The sequence below is a fragment of the Triticum aestivum genome, chromosome 7B (assembly GCF_018294505.1).
Source record: "Triticum aestivum cultivar Chinese Spring chromosome 7B, IWGSC CS RefSeq v2.1, whole genome shotgun sequence".
Taxonomy (NCBI): Eukaryota; Viridiplantae; Streptophyta; class Magnoliopsida; order Poales; family Poaceae; genus Triticum; species Triticum aestivum.
Genome location: NC_057813.1, coordinates 529147296 through 529167761, shown reverse-complemented (window position 1 = coordinate 529167761; position 20466 = coordinate 529147296). Strand labels below are relative to the sequence as shown.

The following is a 20466-nucleotide window of genomic DNA, read 5'->3' as shown; positions in this document are numbered from 1 at the left end:
TGATTAAAAAAATTGAATTGCTAACAGAAGATCAAACATATAGTACTAAAACAGCGTTAGCATCACATACCTGCACAAAGACTAATTTTGTTTTGCATCTCGAAGATACATGCTTTTTTGGCTTATAAACTAGTTCAATGCATAGCTGATTAAATATATTGTTAAGATGTGCCAATGAGTTTATAGAGCTGACCATGTTACAAACTAGTTCAATGCATAGTTGATTGAATATATGGTTAAGATGGTGATCATGGTAATTACAAGTCTACCATGGCTTCACAGTCAATAATGCATAAAACAGGACCGGAGCCAGCGCCCGGGCTCGCTGGCCACAGGACAGCGTACATATGTGATAAACAACGGGGCAAATTCTACTGCGTGTCGTGGTTTATACGGGCAGCAGTCAATGTACGTATGTGATAAATAATGGGCTCCTACCAAGCATCGGCTGATATTTGACTAATTGGTTAATTAACTAGGCCTACTAAGCGCAGTCCCCTGACAAGGCGTAGTTCAGCAGTCATGGGCTGCTAACTCCCTTCTTCCAAAACAACTACTCCCTCCATTCCAAATTACTCGTCGTGGTTTTAGTTCAATAGTTCAAATTTGAACTAAAACCACGACGAGTAATTTGGAATGGAGGGAGTATTCGAGAGGAACACGAGCAGTCACAGCCCTGTTCGGCATGACGGCACTTGCAAGCTCTGAGATTTTCTATAGCACACTAGTGGTATGTTCTATCTGACTGTCTCTATTCTTGCAAGCTCTCTATTTTGAATATGTTCTCAAATCACAGCACTTAATTTATGTGAATTAGAATCCATTTTTTTATCTTGTAGTGTCTTCTAGAATGTTTGGATGCTAATTTGAACAGCTATACTTTTACTGGCAACATGGCAGGTTTGGTTCTATGGATGCCTGGTTCTATGAATTATGTTGTCAAGTCTCAACTTTATTTTGGTCCATAAAACTGAATATTGATATATCATATATTAGTTCACTTTAAAATTAAAATTGCATGACTACTATGTTTATACTTTCACTTCATTATTAATGATGATTTGTGGTTCCAAAGTTTGGGGCTATTTTATATGTTGTGTATCCGAACACCAGATTTTAGTTTTCACATAGACACTTAGGCTCAAGCTTGCCCAGGCTTCACAAAAGTTCTGACTCAGCCACTGGCATCAAAGTAAAATTATGCAACGGTAGAAGCATATCAAAGAAATCATTTCATACTCCATTGGTAGGAGGGAGATGAAAGTAATGGGAGGTGCTGGGTTCGAGTCCAGCCCCTACACTTTTGTTTCAAGATCTTATGGGTTTCAACCCTAGCCTACCCCAACTTGTTTGGGACTGAAAGGCTTTGTTGTTTTTTGCTGTTGTTGTTGTTGGTGGTGGTGGTGGTGGTGGTAGAAGCATATTAATACATGGGCCTGCCAGAATTTATGAAATGATTGGTTCATGCTGCTGCTTTCTTAAAAATTGGGAGGTTGAAATTAACTATTTCTACTCTTCCTTCTCCGCCATTTTTTTTAAGTTATCTGTACCAAGCTATACAAGTTTTGCCATGGAAATTAACACATGGTGATACATTCAGACAGAATATAATTACAAGAAACAACACAAGACTTGCAAAAGTACCTGTCAAAAAGCTTCTCCATTGTCTCGAATTGCTTCTCCGATGAAAGAAGAGTTTCTCTGACACTAACGAGTGTGCTCACATAAGTTCTGAGCGACTCAAAGTCGTTCTTCACACGACTGAGCTCCTGCTCATTTTCAGCAGCGCGCTGCCTCTGCCGAGTGGTCTCCAGCACCATATCTTCAACCCGCTGCCTCATCTCATTCAGCATACCATTCGTACCGACCGCAAATTTCTCCATCTCCTCGACTTTGACCGACATGGACTCGACCTGTATGGTCTTCCTCCTGATCTCTTCCAAGCCAATCCTCACCTTTTCCTTCTCATTAGCAGTTTCAGACTCAGCCACAATCACTCTCTTCACAAGAGACTCCATGACGTCTGTCACCACACGGATGGACTTAAGAATATCATCGACATCTCCATCCCCCTCAACGGCATCACAATTTTTGTGAACGCCGCTACCCTCTGCCGACGCCCTGTCATCCGAACCTCCCCCACAGGAGGCGGGCTCAGCGGCCTTGGACCAATCGGCCAGGGGCAACCCGTGCCGGTCGACGAACCCCACGCCGTCCTGGTTCCTGATCCCGCAGGACGTGTGCGCGAGGTGCGGTATCGCCATGATCCTGGCCTTGGATTTGAGGTAGGCCAGCAGGGTGGCGATGGTCTTGACCCTGCGGCACAGGTGCTCGAGCTCCCGGCCGGAATCGTCCTCGGAGCGCCGCATCCCGACCTTCACCTCCACGAGCCTGTCGCGCAGCGCCTCGACCTGGGACTGCTGCTGCCTCAGCTCCTCCCTCCATTCGCACTCCCCGACCGGCGGCAGGCCGCTCCGGCTAGGGCCGTCCTCCTCCATGGGACCTCTGAAATTCGGGGGAGCAGATTGCGCCCGTCACTCGGAGAAAACATTCTGGTTTCGGGCGCAGATGGATCTGCCGCCGAATTTGACCGGGCGAAATAGCAATCGCGCGGATTCGCGCGGGGCGTGGCGGGGGGATCGGGGGTGGGGGGCGTACCTTGGAAACGCCGGCGAGGAGGAGGAGGAGCGGGCCGGCGGCGAACCGGATGGCTTCCGTCGGGGTGAAGTTTTCTGCTCCCCGTCTTCGCCTTTGGGGGGCGGGTTTGCTTTCTCTTCTCTACTTCCCTCGCCTTTCCCCTTTTCCTTCCCTTCCCCGACCAATCGATTGATTGGTTTTCGCTTTGAGCCAAATTTCCAATTTTTTTATTTTGATTTGAGAAATCCTGCTGCTTTTCTTTTTTGAGTAAAAGAAATCCTGCTGCTCTGCTTCATGATCCTTGTGGGCCTTGTCTACGAGCCCGGTTGATGTACCACCCTGTGACTTTTAAGCGATGGATTAATTGTGGGCCTAATCACCAGACATTCGTACTTGCATGCCCATCACTCGGGCATAAACTATACTAGCTGACTCGTTGCGCCAAATGGCGCAGAGACCTGCTGAAGACATGTTGTCGATGAAAATAGTTTCATGCTGCAAGAACCTTTAACTAAAGCCATGTTCGCTATGAAAATAGCTTCCTTTACTAAGGACAGACCATGTATATACAGTCGGTTTAGTTCTGGTCTGCTAAATGCATGCGCCTTGAAAAAAAGACATGGTTTAATTTGCACAGCCTCACGTGTTTAAAGTATGAATAAGAACTACGAACATTTTTTGTGCGATTCGAACACATTTTTAGAGTTTTTATTTCTCTACATGTTGTCTAAAGTAACATTTGCCCAGAGAGAGAAGCATACCCCTCTCTTATTATGATTACGGGACCCGTTGCGCCAAAATGGCGCAGAGGCACGCTAGAGCCATGCCCGCAATGGAAAAAAAATCATGGCTTAATCCCCTTTAATAGAAAACACGATGGATTGTTGTGTACAACGATGTGAATATACACATAAAACTTAATATTATAGAGTTCTATTTAAAACAAAATATATGCATGAGCAAGCACGTACGAATAGACCCATTTGAAATGATATGCGCGATTCAAAATATTTACATTTTTCAATAACTCTATGTTTGGGCAAGCGTGTCAAACCCGAAGTGTTTTAAAAATATTTGACTTCGTTAGTAGAAGTAGGTTTTAGCAACCATTTGGGGTACTAATTCAAACCCTTTAAGATGAAAAAAGAAGGATAATTTATCTTTAAAAATATATGCTTAAGCATGCATATTTTTTATCTTATTCGGGTAACATAGAGCCAAATGGCGCAGGGTCCAAATTCAAACCCCGAGTGTTTTGAAATAGTTGGGGTTTCATTAACATCTTTTAAGTTTTAGAAATCATTTAGGTGCATGGTAAGAATCAGCTAAAAAATGCAACATTCGGATACCATTTTTAACTATTTATGCATATGATTGTTACATAGACAAATAAAAGAGGTCACTACCATAGTTAGAATGTGCACCTTAGATAAGAAAAATTCAAGTTTCTGCCTTACTCCCTCCGTTCCAAAATATAGCGCGCCCACGCTTTTCGAGGTTCAACTTTAACCATAAATTTAACCCACGAGACCGACTGCGGCGGGATCAAAAATTATATAATTAAAAACTTTTTTTGAATACGAATTCATTGGTATAATTTTTTCGCCCGTCGCAGTCGGTCTTGTTGATTAAATTAATGGTCAAAGTTGAAGCACGGAAACCGAGGACGCGCTATATTTTGGAACGGAGGGAGTACTATGCAACTGTACACTTGGTGAAGATAACAAAGTCGATATTGCTAACAATCACAAAATTTGAAAGATCGAAGCAAGCAAAAAAATAATGGAAACTTAGATAACAAAGAGGTTGACAAAAATCTGAAGTTAACATACATACAGGACATGTCACATTCAAAATTGAGATATACTGCAGATAACACATTACATGCATGGGTGGCAATCATATGGGTTCTGCTTTGAATCACACGATTCAGACAGTTGTGAACATTGGTGATCATGATTGTGTGGTAACTGTATATACCGATTACGAACCAGGAAAAGAAACTAACGGTAGCTCAAAGTTCTTTCAGAAAAACATAAAGGTACAAAGTGGCAGTTATATTTCCACCATCACTCCTATTTGTGACTTCCTACAAGAAATGAGAACGAAAATGATATTACAGCCTCATGTCCCTTCCTTGTTTGGCTGTTATATTCGACATGTTCCTTCCCTGAACAAAAGAGATCAATAGTGAGCATTAAAGACCCCTGAAAACTCAATAGGATATACGCCATGGCAGTATCTGCCCCGTTTTCATATTCATTCAATGCACATTACCAAAATCTAATAGTAATCAAACTTGAATTAAAATGGTACATAAAGTTTTTGTAGTTAGAGATAGGACCAAGTTGGAATAGTATAGAGAAAATCAAACTTTATCCTAGCATTACACGGAAGAAACGTGACCCACTTATCATATGAACAGAAACAGTCCGAGAAATTTATTTACCATCAGATGTCGATCTCTATATTTCCGCTTTGCAAATGATCCCAATTTAAAGCTTGATATCCCTTGGAATCTTCACATTACACTGCAACCTACAAAGCTTAAATAAGGCCACTAACGTTCAGAGCATAGCTTAAAGAATTGTGCAATTAGCTCATGAAAGCCCCCTGATGTAACATTTTTACCTGCCTGGTGATGCATGGTGGTCTACTATGCGCAATAAAATACAACAAGTAAACCAGATAATCATCATATTAAGTACTACATCATCAATAGGCTGATCATGTTTGCACTGCCAATTACTACAGACTTACACACGCTCCCTTCAAATTTCAAGGACTGCTTAGCCAACAATTCCAAGTTCAAGCATGAAGTAGTCAAAATGAAATAACTCGAAATATTTTTAGAATCTCAACATAGAAGGATACCCTTGAGGACTATGTGAACCTAGAAGACCAGGAAAAAAAAGATTTCAACTTCACAATGATATAAGGGCATCTCCATCGCTGGGCGCTTAGCCCCGACGCCAGGTTCGTAATCCCAGCGGATTAGCGGTTGCCGGCTGTAATCCTGGTGTCAACCCTGGCGTCGACGCCAAATCGCGCACCCGGCGCTTGGCCATTTTTCTTCCAGCACTTAGCATCTACGTTGTTTAGTTAATTAGCGTCTAGCATTGAGGGATGAGGCGCTTAGGTGTTCTTCAGATTTTATTATTTTCTTCATAAGCGCCTATGTAAGCTCCTAGCATTGTAGATGCCCAAAGGGAAACATGTTAAATAATAGTAGTTGTGAATGGGCATATAAGTATACATCACCACCTTTAGTCCACGACAACATGTAAATTATCTACTTAATAGTAAACGGTGTATCTAGAGATAATGCTAACCAATTCTGCATACAAAACGCTTTCGAGATGGCAAATTATAATTTACTCCTAATGTTCCTTGTAGATTGTGGTTGCTCAAAGTCAAATAGCTGCAATACATGAAAACCTTTATATCAATTAAAACTACTTCAGTAGTACATACACACATGATCAAGGATAAAATGAATACTACTACACACAAATGGTTAAGTAGACAAAACACCATATGTTCAATCACACAAGCGGCAAGCATGAGCCAAAATAGAACAAAACTCTGTGCCAAATCCTGAATATAAACACAATCCAAACTAATATCCATGACAACACATAGTAAAGAAAAGAATGCAGTAGCTAAATAGAAAAGGAAGTGAGCAAAACCACTGGCAGAACAAGCAAGCAGCAACATGCAGAGATCTTACAGCCTGCGACATAAAAGGGGAGGAACTCATCAGGCAGAAGCATTAATCCAAAAGAACCTCATCTCCACTGACCATGCAGATGCGCGAGGCCTCGCCCTGCTCCTTCCTCCCACTGGCGTCGCTCGCCCTGCTTTTTCCCCCTGCTGGGCTCGCTGTGCCCCTTAACCCTGTTGTTTACCCTCCTCGTCGGCCTCCTCCTTCCCCCTGTCGTCAGCAACCTTCCCTCCCCTGCAGACCACCCCACCATGAAGACCCAGCCACTCATGCTCTCCACGACAACGAGGTGCGCCCAATCCGGAATCACGGAACATCACACTGCAAACTAAATACTGGAGCATCAGATTAGCAGCTATATATTCCAAGCATGCATTTTTAACTGTAAAAGAGCTAATAAAGTGTTTAATTCAAGAAAATACAGCAGGCCAAGCAAAAAATGTCTATCTAAAGGTGAACAAAAAATGAAATATCAATCCTAATAATTAGGGTGTGCAGGACCAAATAATTAATATGCCACTTTGGAAAGAAAACTTCAAAATGTACCAACGATTGTGTTCACAGTGTACAATTGGTCGGCCTGTCATATTCTTCTCATCATCAGTTTATTACACGAAAAAGGACTGCCATAGCCTCACATATGTGCTCGGGATGCTACGACAAGCAACAAACTACCAACAAAAAGACAAATTTGCATATGTACCTATTGAGAAACAACATATAAATTTTCTGGATGATAATTTGAATGTTGTACAAAATTCAAGAGAAACTTTCCACTACCATATAGTGCTCGCCGCATTACTTCATTGCACATATACTCTGTACTTGAACTATTGACTCTAGGAAAAATATGTAGTGCACACATTTACCAACATATATGTGGGAAAGACACGTGCCTAAAAGAGGGCAGATTCAAAAGTGGCAACTTGTACGACATAATAAGCAGTAAACACATAAACAAAGCACACTTATTCACACCTTGCTTGATTCAGTGCTATACCAGTTGTCATGAAAGCATTCAAACTGACACGATGACCCTATGCACTGCATCTATCATTAAGTAGAGGAGAAGATCATAAAGAAACAAAATAAAGGCATTCGCCTGCATCATATCCCACCTTGTATTGATATGAATATGAAAGCCTCCAATAATTAAAGAATTCATAGTTGAGGGCATCTGGTATTAAGTTCGCTAGTTCTTGTGTGTCCCCATATCCATCACCATCTATACACATTGAAGGTTCCTCTGGTAGTCATCATGGTAAAGGGATTGAGAAAGCATTGGAATAAACTTCTCATGTAGTAAGACGTTGAACCTTAGCAAAGCAGCAGTAATCAACGGCTCAAGCAAGCACCAGATCAACTTGACAACTTTACCTGCAGCCACACCTTGCAACAAAAAGAATACAAACATAAAAACAGGAGAAGAAGTTATGAAGAAAACCTCACAAGGCTGCCAATAACGCACTCCTAATATGATCATTCAGTTACTATCATCTTATATATGAAAATGAGATATTATGACACGGTGGCATGAGCAAGTGATAGTGGATCAAGCCTCTGAGTTCAGGCACCTGCACCATGACAATGGAAGCATCTATCATATTCATACATACATGTGTTTCTTTATGAGAACTCCACTTCTCCGCCTCACACCGTTGACCTCCACCTCAATAACCTGGTTAATCAACAACACATGATCCATGGAGTGATGATGAACCTTGTATATATCTGAAAATTGATGGAAGGCAGTGTGGAGTATTAGATCTTGACCTCTGACGGGCCGATGAGCCAATGGAAGAAGGGGATGGTGAGGGCGGCGTTGAACACCTAGGCCCAGCGCCGGAAGGGAGCATCCAGAGGAGCACCTCACAGACGACCTCCTGCTGCTGCGCGTGCAAGCACCTCGCATCCCGCCTTCTCCTCATCCTCCCCGGCCCGCTCTTCTTCCTTCCGGCGAACTTCTGCATCTTGCGCACGAACATCCCATGAACACGTGCTCCAGCGGCTTGTCCCTGTACTCTGTCTTCTCCACCATTGGCCGAGGCCTAATTTGTCCTAGCAAAAGAAATCGCATCATGAGCAAAAGAACGAATTCAGAACTAACATTTCAAATCGAGATTTATCCATTAGCAATCCCAAAATATATAAATAAAGGGGTTTCTAATTGACCACCTGAGCATTTCGAGCTGTGCCGGAATCCATGGGTAGAGCACCAGCTGCAAGTGTCGTCGACCACCCGCTGAGGCTGCCATCGGCCGCACGACCGTAAGAGCCGCCGTCCGCCGCACCACGAGGAAGAGGCGGAGTGCAGCCTCCCATGCAACGCGCCCGAACCCCAGCTTCGACGCAGTTCCCGATCCAGGAGCGAATCGAGCAGCGGCTAACCTCCAGGTCGCGCCCATCCTCGCCGGTGCAGGCCGACGCCGGTCATTCTCTCTCCCTACCTCTCATCTTCCTCTCTCTCTCTCTCTCGTAGGGTTCGCGCAGGAGGAGGGGACTGGGGTGTGTACTCACCCCCGGCGTCATAGACGGAGAAGCCGTCGGCGCCTTGGAACCAAACCCCCAGACCTGGTCCCGGGGTTCGCAACTCGATGCCGCCACCACCGCTCCTCTCGCGCCGCGGCCGACGCGGAGATCAGGAAGGAGGAGGAAGCTAAAGAGCGAGAGGAGGAGACGAGTGGGTGTGGGCCGTGTGACGGTGGTAGGGATCCGGGGAGGGAGGCGGAAGGGAGGAATGGGTGTGGCGGCTTTGAGAGGGAGGAGGGAGGAGTGCGTGGCTGTGGATTGGGGGCGGTGTGTCCAACGAGACGACGAGACCCGTATCTAGTGTTGCCGACGAGCGGCTGAAGCGGGGTCCACGGCACGGCGCGCGCATGGCCGGTTGGTCAGCCACAGCGAGCCGGCAGCAGGCCATCAACTCCCCCCAACCCCGGACGGAGACGGGCACGGACGAGCCGGTCGACGGTGTATACGACCAGACCAGCAAGCACCAGACGGGGCGGCCACGCACCGCGGCCGCTGCAGCCGACGGGTGGGACCAGCACCAGCACGGGACCACATGTCATCGCACCAGAAGCACAAGCATGCACCAGCCGGGTGCACATGCGGCAGCCCACCCTGTGCCCACCCTGCGCTGCGCGGGCCCTCCATGACGCATGCCGCATGATCGCCCGCCAAGCCCATCCCGCACGTCGCACGAACGCCCGGTCAAACCATCCTGTGAGGAGCCTGGCCAGGGCAGCAGACGAGCGGGGCCAGGAGTAGCGCGGGACCACATGTCATCGCAAGGAGAAATGCCAAACCGGGTGCGCATGCGTCGGCCAGCCTTCCCACAAAGCACGATGCGCACAGCGCATCCCCACGACGGACGACGCCAGCAGCGCCCTGAACGCGCGGCGTGTAAGGACTCGCTCGTTCTCACCAGGCAGCGATTCACCCAGGCAACAGATCGGCCACACGAGCCCACCAGCCATGGACCCGGAGAAAAAAACGGCACGGTGAAAACAAGAGTCAGCGAGACGCAGCGATCAGACGGCCAAAGGAAGGCAGTTGACCGGAAACTGTTCGATCGGAGGGCCAACGAGCAACGCGACCGGGGGAGCATTCTCAAAGCAAGTTGGCTAGCCTCTTTTTTGTTTTAAATCCGTCATCATTTACTAGTCCTGTATACCGCTCAAAAACCCATTGTTCAAGAATTCGTCCAATTAATCAGTTAACAAGCCAGTTAATCGCTACTCGTAGGATGACCGAATCGAATAACACATATTCATTGTGTTAACTTGCCAGACCGATTAATTGGTCAGTTAGACCGATTAATCGCTGCTGACCCATTAACTTCAGGGCAAACAAAGCTCAATTTTTTCCCCTGTAACCTCTCCCATCCCCCTGTCGCTCCTCAATAGCTAGGGATCAACTAAACAGTAGCATATTTTCATATATTACATAGTTGAGAGCGAGAGTATGGTATAATACATAAAAAACTACATATATGTTGGCAATTCCTATTTAATGTATCGATTAATGGTCGACCGATTAACCCTGTTAATAGGCCGATTCACCAATTAATCACTACTCCCAAGCCGGTCGAGCAGTTACCAGTTACCGATTTCCTGAACAATGCAAAAAACTAGTCCATGTATTTTTTGTCATACTTTGCCCATGATTTTAATTAATATAAATTTTAGGGAAAAGTTACCATCATCCGGCGGATTGCAGTGGCCACGTCTACCACCTCCTCTGCATGACACACGTCCAAGTGAGGGCTCGTATGTTGTCCTTTGTCGAACGCGCCGAAACAGAGGATGTGTTTCTGAAACATATGCGGTGTTGCATTGGTCTACGACGGGTCTAGTTTTGTAACAAAATCTCTATTACAAAAAATTTCTGCAACAAGACCTCATTTGCAAAAAAAGTTGCAATAATTTTTTTGCAACAAAACAGACGGTGCAAAAAAATCTACAACAAGACCTATGTTGCAGGAATAATCCTGCAACAAGACCTGTGTTGCAGTTCTAGAGGCCCGTTGGGCTCGCTTGATGCGGTAAATTCGACGGCTCGCGACCTGGTTGATCTTTTAAAGATATCAGCCAGCGGGCGCGTAGCACCGCCCTAAATTTTAACTCATACATAGCAAGAATAATATCATTGAAAAGTACATTCGAATACAAATCCAACAAGTTTTTGTATAACATGTGTTAACATTTTGCTTGTCAAATATGGGGTATATTTGACCTAAAATGCGACGGGGACTCATAAAATCAGATGAAGGTAGTATAAATGAAAAATCACTCGCGCACTGACTGATCATATATTTAGTAATGTACTCTCTCTATTCATTTTTAGTTTGTATATAAAAGTTGTGTGCAGTCGAATTTCATAAAGTTTGACCAATTTTATCAAAAAATGTCAACATACACAATATGAAATCAATATGATTAGATAATTCATCATGAAATTAATTTCTTATTATAGAACTTAGTATTGTAGATCTTGATTTTTTTGTCAATATAATTTTGGTCAAAGTTTGTGTAGTTTGAATTCAAACAAATTTTATATATAGAGTAAAAAGAAACAGAGGAGGTACTAGATCAAGTAAGATAAAAAATGTGCTAGAAGTGATCACTTATTTTTAGTAATGATAGATAAAACTATTTTTTAAAACATTTACACAACAAACAAGTACCATGCTTCAAAATTTTGAATCCAAAATTAATGTGTATATACTATCTCGAAACAAAAAAAAGATAAAATTGATAACAAATACTATAACCATGGCACCATTCGAAATTTGAAATGGGTAATTTCCATAGTTGGATTTTTTTTGTAATGATATGGATCGAATTTTGATTAGAATTATTTTTGGCAATACCGGTATCTATTTGTGTATATGTTAGTACTTCTTTTTAGTTTCTCTTCAATGTTCTAGATATGTGTTTTGACTATCTAGCACAACAAACCCATTTTCACCCTTGGAGGAGGACACAATTGCTAGGGGTCCAGGAAAGTATGATATTTTTCTGAGTTAAGAGTGCTTGCAAGATTGCCTTTGATGAAGCTCACAGGCAAACGACTACTTGTTCTAGTTTGTGCTCCGAGGGGAGCAGGAATTGTTGGAAGTTGATTTGGTCTACAAATGTCCCTCCGTCTGTCAAAAAATTAGCATGGAAAGTTGCTACCAATTCACTTCCCACTTGGCAGAAGAAACATAGTAGGGGTTTGGAGATCAATGATTTGTGTCCAAGATGCTCTCTATCGCTGCCCATTGTCGCGCGAGTTGTGGTACACCATGTCAGAGGTATGGACATTGTCGAACCTTGCTGCAATCAAGAATACTGGAAGAGAATAGTTGTTGCGGACCCTTGCACTCCTACCTGACATCGAGCATTGCATGTTACCGATGACACTTTGGCGAGTGTGGCATATACATAATGAGATTGTTCATAAACTCCCGCCGCCTATGGACACTTACAATAGGTTTCTAGTTAGCTATCTTGATTCCCTAATTGGTATTAAACTGGACTTCTCTTCATATCCTTTTAAGGGGAAGCAAATTGCCACCTATCATAAACTTTTACATCATCCCCATGTGATATCACAACCTGCTCCTGTTAGATGGGCTCCACCTCAATCCGGTTGGGTCAAGCTCAACATTCACGGATCATATTCAGATGATAGTATGGCTGGAGCGAGTATGGTGCTTAGAGATGATATGGCCATATGGGTGCAATCATTTTTTCATCTTGCAGACAACTTGTTTCTTATATAGATGCACTTGAAGCTAAATTGTGTGCATTCATGGAAGGCCTTTCATTTTCCATTCAAAGAAGTGAACTCTCAATTAGAGTTGAGATGGATTCCATCATGGCATCAAAGCTCCTTCAATACAAGGGAATAGATAGATCGGTTTTTTCTTCTCTTGTTAAAAAAATAGGTTTGTTTTGACTCTTCGTGATTCTTGTATTACTCATGCAACTCGATCTTAAAATAGGGTTAGCGATACTCTAGCTAAGCTCGTACTAAAAGGAGAACTATGACTTGGTTAGGCTGTCCCTGTTGAGAGGGTGTTGAGCTAGCTGCTAATGATTGTAAGGACTTGGTGAGTTGAGTAATACAAATGTTTCACCCACACAAAAAAACATTTTCACCTAAACCAGGTACAAGTCCTCTAATCAAGCAACACCTTGAGCTCTTTTTATTAAGATTCAAGGCCGCTAGCAACTAGATGAAAAATAATTGGTGACAAAAGCATCCTTCGTCTCAATTAAACATAGTGAAACAAGGCTAATTTATCCATTGACTTTAAATGCCTACTCTTATCCACTATCATATTTCAATATCCATTCACATAAAGCACTTGGGGGCATTTTCTAATTTTATAATATTATATATGAATGGCCATTTTATTCAATCAGTAGATTTTTTATAGTGTTCAAACTCCCATGTAGCACCACACCCCTTTCATGATGTTCCTTCTTCAATAAAAGTTGCTTGGCCATTAAATATGATATATTCGTCAACACTTTTACAATGATTTTAAATATATAAAAAGTAACCAGATGGGCCTTATTCTTTGAATTCAAACAACATCATTACCTTTAGGCACCAAAGTAATGACTCCAAAGTTCAACATGAATATCACCTATCATCATTTAAGATCAAACTAGACAAGATCATAGGGAAAATAATATAACTTATCATTAAATACATCAGGTCCAGGGATTTTGTTATGATCCATGTCGAGCACCACTTTTCTTAGATAGTCCATGGCGAAGAGTTGAATCAAAGACACAACATTGGTTAACTTAGTTATTCCTTCAACATTCAAAGGCAATAAAGTTTGAGCATAGCATCCAAAAAGATATTCTATAAAAGTTTGTACTCCTTGAGTTATATACCCCCTCAATTTTCACCTTCTCGCTCAAGATAAACTATCCTAACTTTTCTCCTTCTCCCATTCGCTTTAGAATGGTAATATCTAGTATTTTTGTCACCATCCTTTGCCGCTTCCTCTTTGACCTTTGCAACCATGTCATCTCTCTTTGCTTCTATCCTCACAAATGTAGTTTTGGGTTTAGCAATGGTAATCAAGGCTCTCACACATCTTTTTGTATTTTTACCAGAAGTGACTAAGTTTGCCTCCACATATAAGCCAGGGCTGTCATCACTTGGCAGTACTTCTTTGGGTTATTCTCGCAAATCACTATAATTGTAAACCAATTTACTTTTAGCATTTTATGTAGCTCTAATTGTTTAGCAAAATACATAATCACACGAGCTTGTTCCATGTCTCCAACTAAAACAATATTAGAACCAATCCCCTATATAGCACTGCTACTTCTTGAGCTTGCGTTGATTTTTCCCTTGAAGAGGAAAGGGTGATATGCAGCAAAGTAGAGATAAGTATTTCCCTTAGTTAAGAACCAAGGTATCAATCCAGTAGGAGGCACAAGCAAGTCTCCAATATATGCACTTGCACAAACAAACAAACACTTGCACACAACACAAAAAGGGGTTGTCAATCCCTTCACGGTCATGAACAAGAGTGAGATCTAAAAGAGATAGGTATAAAAGATAAATAAAAGAGCAAACTAAAGTAAATATAAATAAAGTGCAGCAAGGTATTTTGGTTTTATAGATCTGAAAATATATGATGGGAAATAGACCGGGGGCCATAGGTTTCACTAGAGACTGCTCCCTTGAAGAAAACATACGGTGGGTAGACAAATTACTGTTGAGCAATTGATAGAAAAGCGCATAGTTATGACGATATATAAGGCAATGATCATGATATAGGCATCACGTCCGTCACAAGTAGACCGAAACGATTCTGCATCTACTACTATTATGCCACACATCGACCAACTCCTGCCTACATCTAGAGTATTAAGTTCATAAGAACAGAGCAACGCTTTAAGTAAGATGACATGATGTAGAGGGGCAAACTCAAGCAATATGATATAAACCCCATCCTTTTATCCTTAATGGTTGATACGTCTCCAACGTATCTATAATTTTTGATTGTTCCATGCTATTATATTATCTGTTTTGGATGTTTAATGGGCTTTATTATACACTTCTTTGTTATTTTTGGGACTAACCTATTAACCGAAGGCCCAGTGCAAATTGATGTTTTTTTGCCTATTTCAGTGTTTCGCAGGAAAGGAATATCAAACAGAATCCAAACGGAATGAAACCTTCGGGAGAGTGATTTTTGGAACAAACGTGATCCAGGAGACTTGGAGTGGACGTCAAGAAAGAAGCAAGGAGGCCACGAGGCAGGGAGGCGTGCCTGCCCCCTGGGCGCGCCCCCACCCTCGCGGGCCCCTCGCAGCTCCACCGACCTACTTCTTCCTCCTATATATACCCATATACCCCGAAAACATCCAGGAGCACCATAGATCAGGAGTTCCGCCACCGCAAGCCTCTATAGCCACCAAAAACCAATTGAGACCTTGTTCCGGCACGCTGTTGGAAGGGGGATCCCTCACCGGTGGCCATCTTCATCATCCTGGCGCTCTGCATGACAAGGAGGGAGTAGTTCACCCTCGGGGCTGTGGGTGTTGGAAATATGCCCTAGAGGCAATAATAAATTAGTTATTATTATATTTCCTTGTTCACGATAATAGTTTATTATCCATGCTATTATTGTATTGAAAGGAAACTCAGATACATGTGTGGGTACATAGACAACACCACGTCCCTAGTAAGCCTCTAGTTGACTAGCTCGTTGATCAATAGATGGTTACGGTTTCCTGACCATGGACATTGGATGTCGTTGATAACGGGATCACATCATTAGAAGAATGATGTGATGGACAAGACCCAATCTTAAGCCTAGCACAAAGATTGTAGTTCGTATGCTAAAGCTTTTCTAATGTCAAGTATCATTTCCTTAGACCATGAGATTGTGCAACTCCCGGATACCGTAGGAATGCTTTGGGTGCACCAAACGTCACAACGTAACTGGGTGGCTATAAAAGTGCACTACGGGTGTCTCCGAAAGTGTCTGTTGGGTTGGCACGAATCGAGACTGGGATTTGTCACTCCGTGTAAACGGAGAGGTATCTCTGGGCCCACTCGGTAGGACATCATCATAATGTGCACAATGTGACCAAGGGGTTGATCATGGGATGATGTGTTACGGAACGAGTAAAGATACTTGCCGGTAACGAGATTGAACAAGGTATCGGCATACCGACGATCGAATCTCGGGCAAGTACAATACCGCTAGACAAAGGGAATTGTATACGGGATTGATCGAATCCTCGACATCGTGGTTCATCCGATGAGATCATCGTGGAACATGTGGGAGACAACATGGGTATCCAGATCCCGCTGTTTGTTATTGACCTGAGAACGTCTCGGTCATGTATGCATGGTTCCCGAACCCGTAGGGTCTACACACTTAAGGTTCGATGATGCTAGGGTTATAAAGGAAGTTTGTATGTGGTTACCAAATGTTGTTCGGAGTCCCGGATGAGATCCCAGACTTCACGAGGAGTTCCGGAATGGTCCGGAGGTAAAGATTTATATATGGGAAGTCCTGTTTTGGTCACCGGAAAAGTTTCGGGTTTTATCGGTAACGTACCGGGACCACCGAAGGGTCCCGGGGGTCCACCAAGTGGGGCCTCCATCCCTGGAGGGCTGCATGGGCCAAGTGTGGGAGGGTACCAGCCCCAGGTGGGCTGGTGCGCCCCCCCACAAGGGCCCAAGGCGCCTAGGGTTTGGGGAGGGGGCGCACCCACCTAACTTGGGGGGCAAGTTTCCCCTCTCCCCCCCTTGGCCGCCCCTCAGATGGGATCTTGGGCTGGCCGCCGCCCCTAGGGTGGAACCCTAGGTGGGGGCGCAGCCCCCCCTCTCCCCCTATATATAGTGGAGGCAAAGGAGCAGCCCAATACACGAAGTTCTTCTCCTATTGGCGCAGCCCTACCTCTCTTTCTCCTCATATCTCGCGGTGCTTGGCGAAGCCCTGCAGGATTGCCACGCTCCTCCACCACCACCACGCCATTGTGCTACTGCTGGACGGAGTCTTCCTCAACCTCTCCCTCTCTCCTTGCTGGATCAAGGCATGGGAGACGTCACCGGGCTGTACGTATGTTGAACGTGGAGGTGCCGTCCGTTCGGCACTAGGATCTCCGGTGATTTGGATCACGACGAGTACGACTCCTTCAACCCCGTTCTCTTGAACGCTTCCGCTTAGCGATCTACAAGGGTATGTAGATGCACTCTCCTTCCCCTCGTTTCTAGTCTCTCCATAGATAGATCTTGGTGACTCGTAGGAAAATTTTGAATTTCTGTTACGTTCCCCAAGAGTGACATCATGAGCTAGGTCTATTGCGTAGATTCTTTGCACGAGTAGAACACAAAGTAGTTGTGGGCGTTGATTTTGTTCAATATGCTTACCGTTACTAGTCCAATCTTGTTTCGACGGTATTGTGGGATGAAGCGGCCTGGACCGACCTTACACACACACTTACGTGAGACAGGTTCCACCGACTGACATGCACTTGGTGCATAAGGTGGCTAGCGGGTGCTAGTCTCTCCCACTTTAGTCGGAACGGATTCGATGAAAAGGGTCCTTATGAAGGGTAAATAGCAATTGGCATATCACGTTGTGGTTTTGCGTAGGTAAGAAACGTTCTTGCTAGAAACCCATAGCAGCCACGTAAAACATGCAAACAACAATTAGAGGACGTCTGACTTGTTTTTGCAGGGTATGCTATGTGATGTGATATGGCCAAGAAGAATGTGATGAATGATATGTGATGTATGAGATTGATCATGTTCTTGTAATAGGAATCACGACTTGCATGTCGATGAGTATGACAACCGGCAGGAGCCATAGGAGTTGTCTTAATTTATTGTATAACCTGCGTGTCATTGAACAAACGCCATGTAATTACTTTACTTTATTGCTAATCGGTAGCCATAGTAGTAGAAGTAATAAGTTGGCAAGACAACTTCATGGAGACATGATGATGGAGATCATGATGATGGAGATCATGGTGTCATGCCGGTGACAATGATGATCATGGAGCCCTAAAGATGGAGATCAAAAGGAGCAAAATGATATTGGCCATATCATGTCACTATTTGATTGCATGTGATGTTTATCATGTTTATACATCTTATTTGCTTAGAACGACGGTAGTAAATAAGATGATCCCTCATTAAAATTTCAAGAAAGTGTTCCCCCTAATTGTGCACCGTTGCGAAAGTTCGTCGTTTTGAAGCACCACGTGATGATCGGGTGTGATAGATTCTAACGTTCACATACAACGGGTGTAAGCCAGATTTACACATGCGAAACACTTAGGTTAACTTGACGAGCCTAGCATGTACAGACATGGCCTCGGAACACAAGAGACCGAAAGGTCGAGCATGAGTCGTATGAAGGATACGATCAACATGAAGATGTTCACCGATGTTGACTAGTCCGTCTCACGTGATGATCGGACATGGCCTAGTTGACTCGGATCATGTAATCACTTAGATGACTAGAGGGATGTCTATCTGAGTGGGAGTTCATTAGATGAACTTAATTATCCTGAACATAGTCAAAAGCCCTTTGCAAATTATGTCATAGCTCGCGCATTAGTTCTACTGCTTTAGATATGTTCCTAGAGAAAATATAGTTAAAAGTTGACAATAGCGATTATGCGATCAGTAGAAAGCTTATGTCCTGAATGCACCGCTCAGTGTGCAGAACCCCAAACGCCGTCTGTGGATGTTGCGAACATCGGACATACACGTTTTGATAACTACGTGATAGTTTAGTTAAACGGTTTAGAGTTGAGGCACCAAAGACGTTTTCGAAACATCGCGGAACATATGAGATGTTTCGAGGGCTGAAATTGGGATTTCAGGCTCGTGCCCACGTCAAGAGGTATAAGACCTCCGACGATTTTCTTAGCCTGCAAACTAAGGGAGAAAAGCTCAATCGTTGAGCTTGTGCTCAGATTGTCTGAGTGCAACAATCACTTGAATCGAGTGGGAGTTGATCTTCCAGATGAGATAGTGATGTTTCTCCAAAGTCATTGCCACCAAGCTGCTAGAGCTTTGTGATGAACTATAACATATCAGGGATAGATATGATGATCCTTGAGGTATTCACGATGTTTGACACCACGGAAGTAGAAATCAAGAAGGAGCATCAATTGTTGATGGTTGGTGAAACCACTAGTTTCAAGAAGGGCAAGGGCAAGAAGGGATACTTCATGAAATGGCAAATCAGCTGCTGCTCCAGTGAAGAAACCCAAGGTTGAACCTAAACCCGAGACTAAGTGCTTCTGTAATAAGGGGAACAGCCACTGGAGCAGGATTATCCTAGATACTTGGTAGATAAGAAGGCTGGCAAGGTCGATAGAAGTATATTGGATATACATTATGTTAAATGTGTACTTTACTAGTACTCCTAGTAGCACCAGGGTATTAGATACCAGTTCGGTTGCTAAGGTTAGTAACTCGAAATAAAAGCTACGGAATAAACAGAGACTAGCTAAAGGTGAGCTGACGATATGTGTTGGGAGTGTTTCCAAGGTTGATGTGATCAAGCATCACACACTCCCTCTACCATCGAGATTGGTGTTAAAATAATTGTTATTTGGTGTTTGCGTTGGGCATAGACATGATTGGATTATGTCTATCGCAATACGGTTATTCATTTAAGGAGAATAATGGTTACTCTGTTTATTTGAATAATACTTTCAATGGTATTGCACCTAAAAGGAATGGTTTATTGAATCTCGATCGTAGTGATACACATTTTCATGCCAAAAGATATAAGATAGTAATGATAGTACCACTTACTTGTGGCACTACCATGTAAGTCATATTGGTGTAAAACGCATGAAGAAGCTCCATGTTGATGGATCTTTGGACTCACTCGTTTTTGAAAAGTTTGAGACATGCGAACCATGTCTATTGGTGTATACGCATGAAGAAACTCCATGCAGATGGATCGTTTGGACTCACTTGATTTTGAATCACTTGAGATATGCAAATCATACCACATGGGCAAGATGACTGAAAAGCCTCGGTTTCAGTAAGATGGAACAAGATAGCAACTTGTTGGAAGTAACACATTTTGATGTGTGCAGTCCAATGAGTGCTGAGGCATGCAGTGAATATCGTTATGTTCTTACTTCACAGATGATTCGAGTAGATGTTGAGTATATTTACTTGATGAAACACAAGTCTAAATTATTGAATGGTTCAAGTAATTTTAGAGTGAAGTTAAAGATCATCTTGACAAGAGGATAAAATGTCTATGATATGATCATAGAGATGAGTATCTGAGTTACGAGCTTTGGCACGCAATTAAGGCACTGTGGAAATTGTTTCACAATTAATAACGCCTGGAACACCATAGTGTGATGGTGTGTTCGAACATCATAGTTGCACCCTATTGGATATGGTGCGTACCATGATGTCTCTTATCGAATTACCACTATCGTTCATGGGTTAGGCATTAGAGACAACCGCACTCACTTTAATAGGGCACCACGTAATTCCGTTGAGACGACACCGTTTGAACTATGGTTTGGAGAAACCTAAGTTGTCGTTTCTTAAAAGTTTGGGGCTGCGATGCTTATGTGAAAAAG

The 20466-nt window shown here is 43.4% G+C and overlaps 1 protein-coding gene and 1 long non-coding RNA gene across 11 annotated transcripts in view; both read right to left on the bottom strand.

The window, feature by feature from the left end:
- LOC123157204 (uncharacterized) overlaps positions 1–2870 on the bottom strand; it is a 6800-nt gene extending 3930 nt beyond the window's left edge. Inside the window, exons 1-2 of the mRNA XM_044575461.1 lie at positions 2659–2870; positions 1645–2505 (exon numbers count right to left, since the gene is read on the bottom strand). Coding sequence (XP_044431396.1) covers positions 1645–2498 — 854 coding nt within the window. The 5' untranslated portion in view covers positions 2499–2505; positions 2659–2870. The remainder of the gene's footprint in view (positions 1–1644; positions 2506–2658) is intronic.
- A 1652-nt stretch (positions 2871–4522) lies between these two features.
- On the bottom strand, positions 4523–9181 carry LOC123155922 (uncharacterized). 10 transcript variants are annotated; one of them, XR_006477676.1, is made up of 7 exons: positions 8537–9176; positions 8135–8419; positions 7978–8039; positions 7480–7750; positions 6368–6689; positions 5087–5175; positions 4523–4807 (listed from the first exon to the last, which is right to left on the bottom strand). It is a non-coding gene; the product is annotated as an uncharacterized lncRNA (long non-coding RNA). The 10 variants fall into 10 exon arrangements; XR_006477677.1 differs by having other exon boundaries at positions 5087–5168; XR_006477675.1 differs by having other exon boundaries at positions 5087–5183; positions 6440–6689; positions 8537–9175.
- Between the last annotated feature and the right edge of the window lie 11285 nt (positions 9182–20466).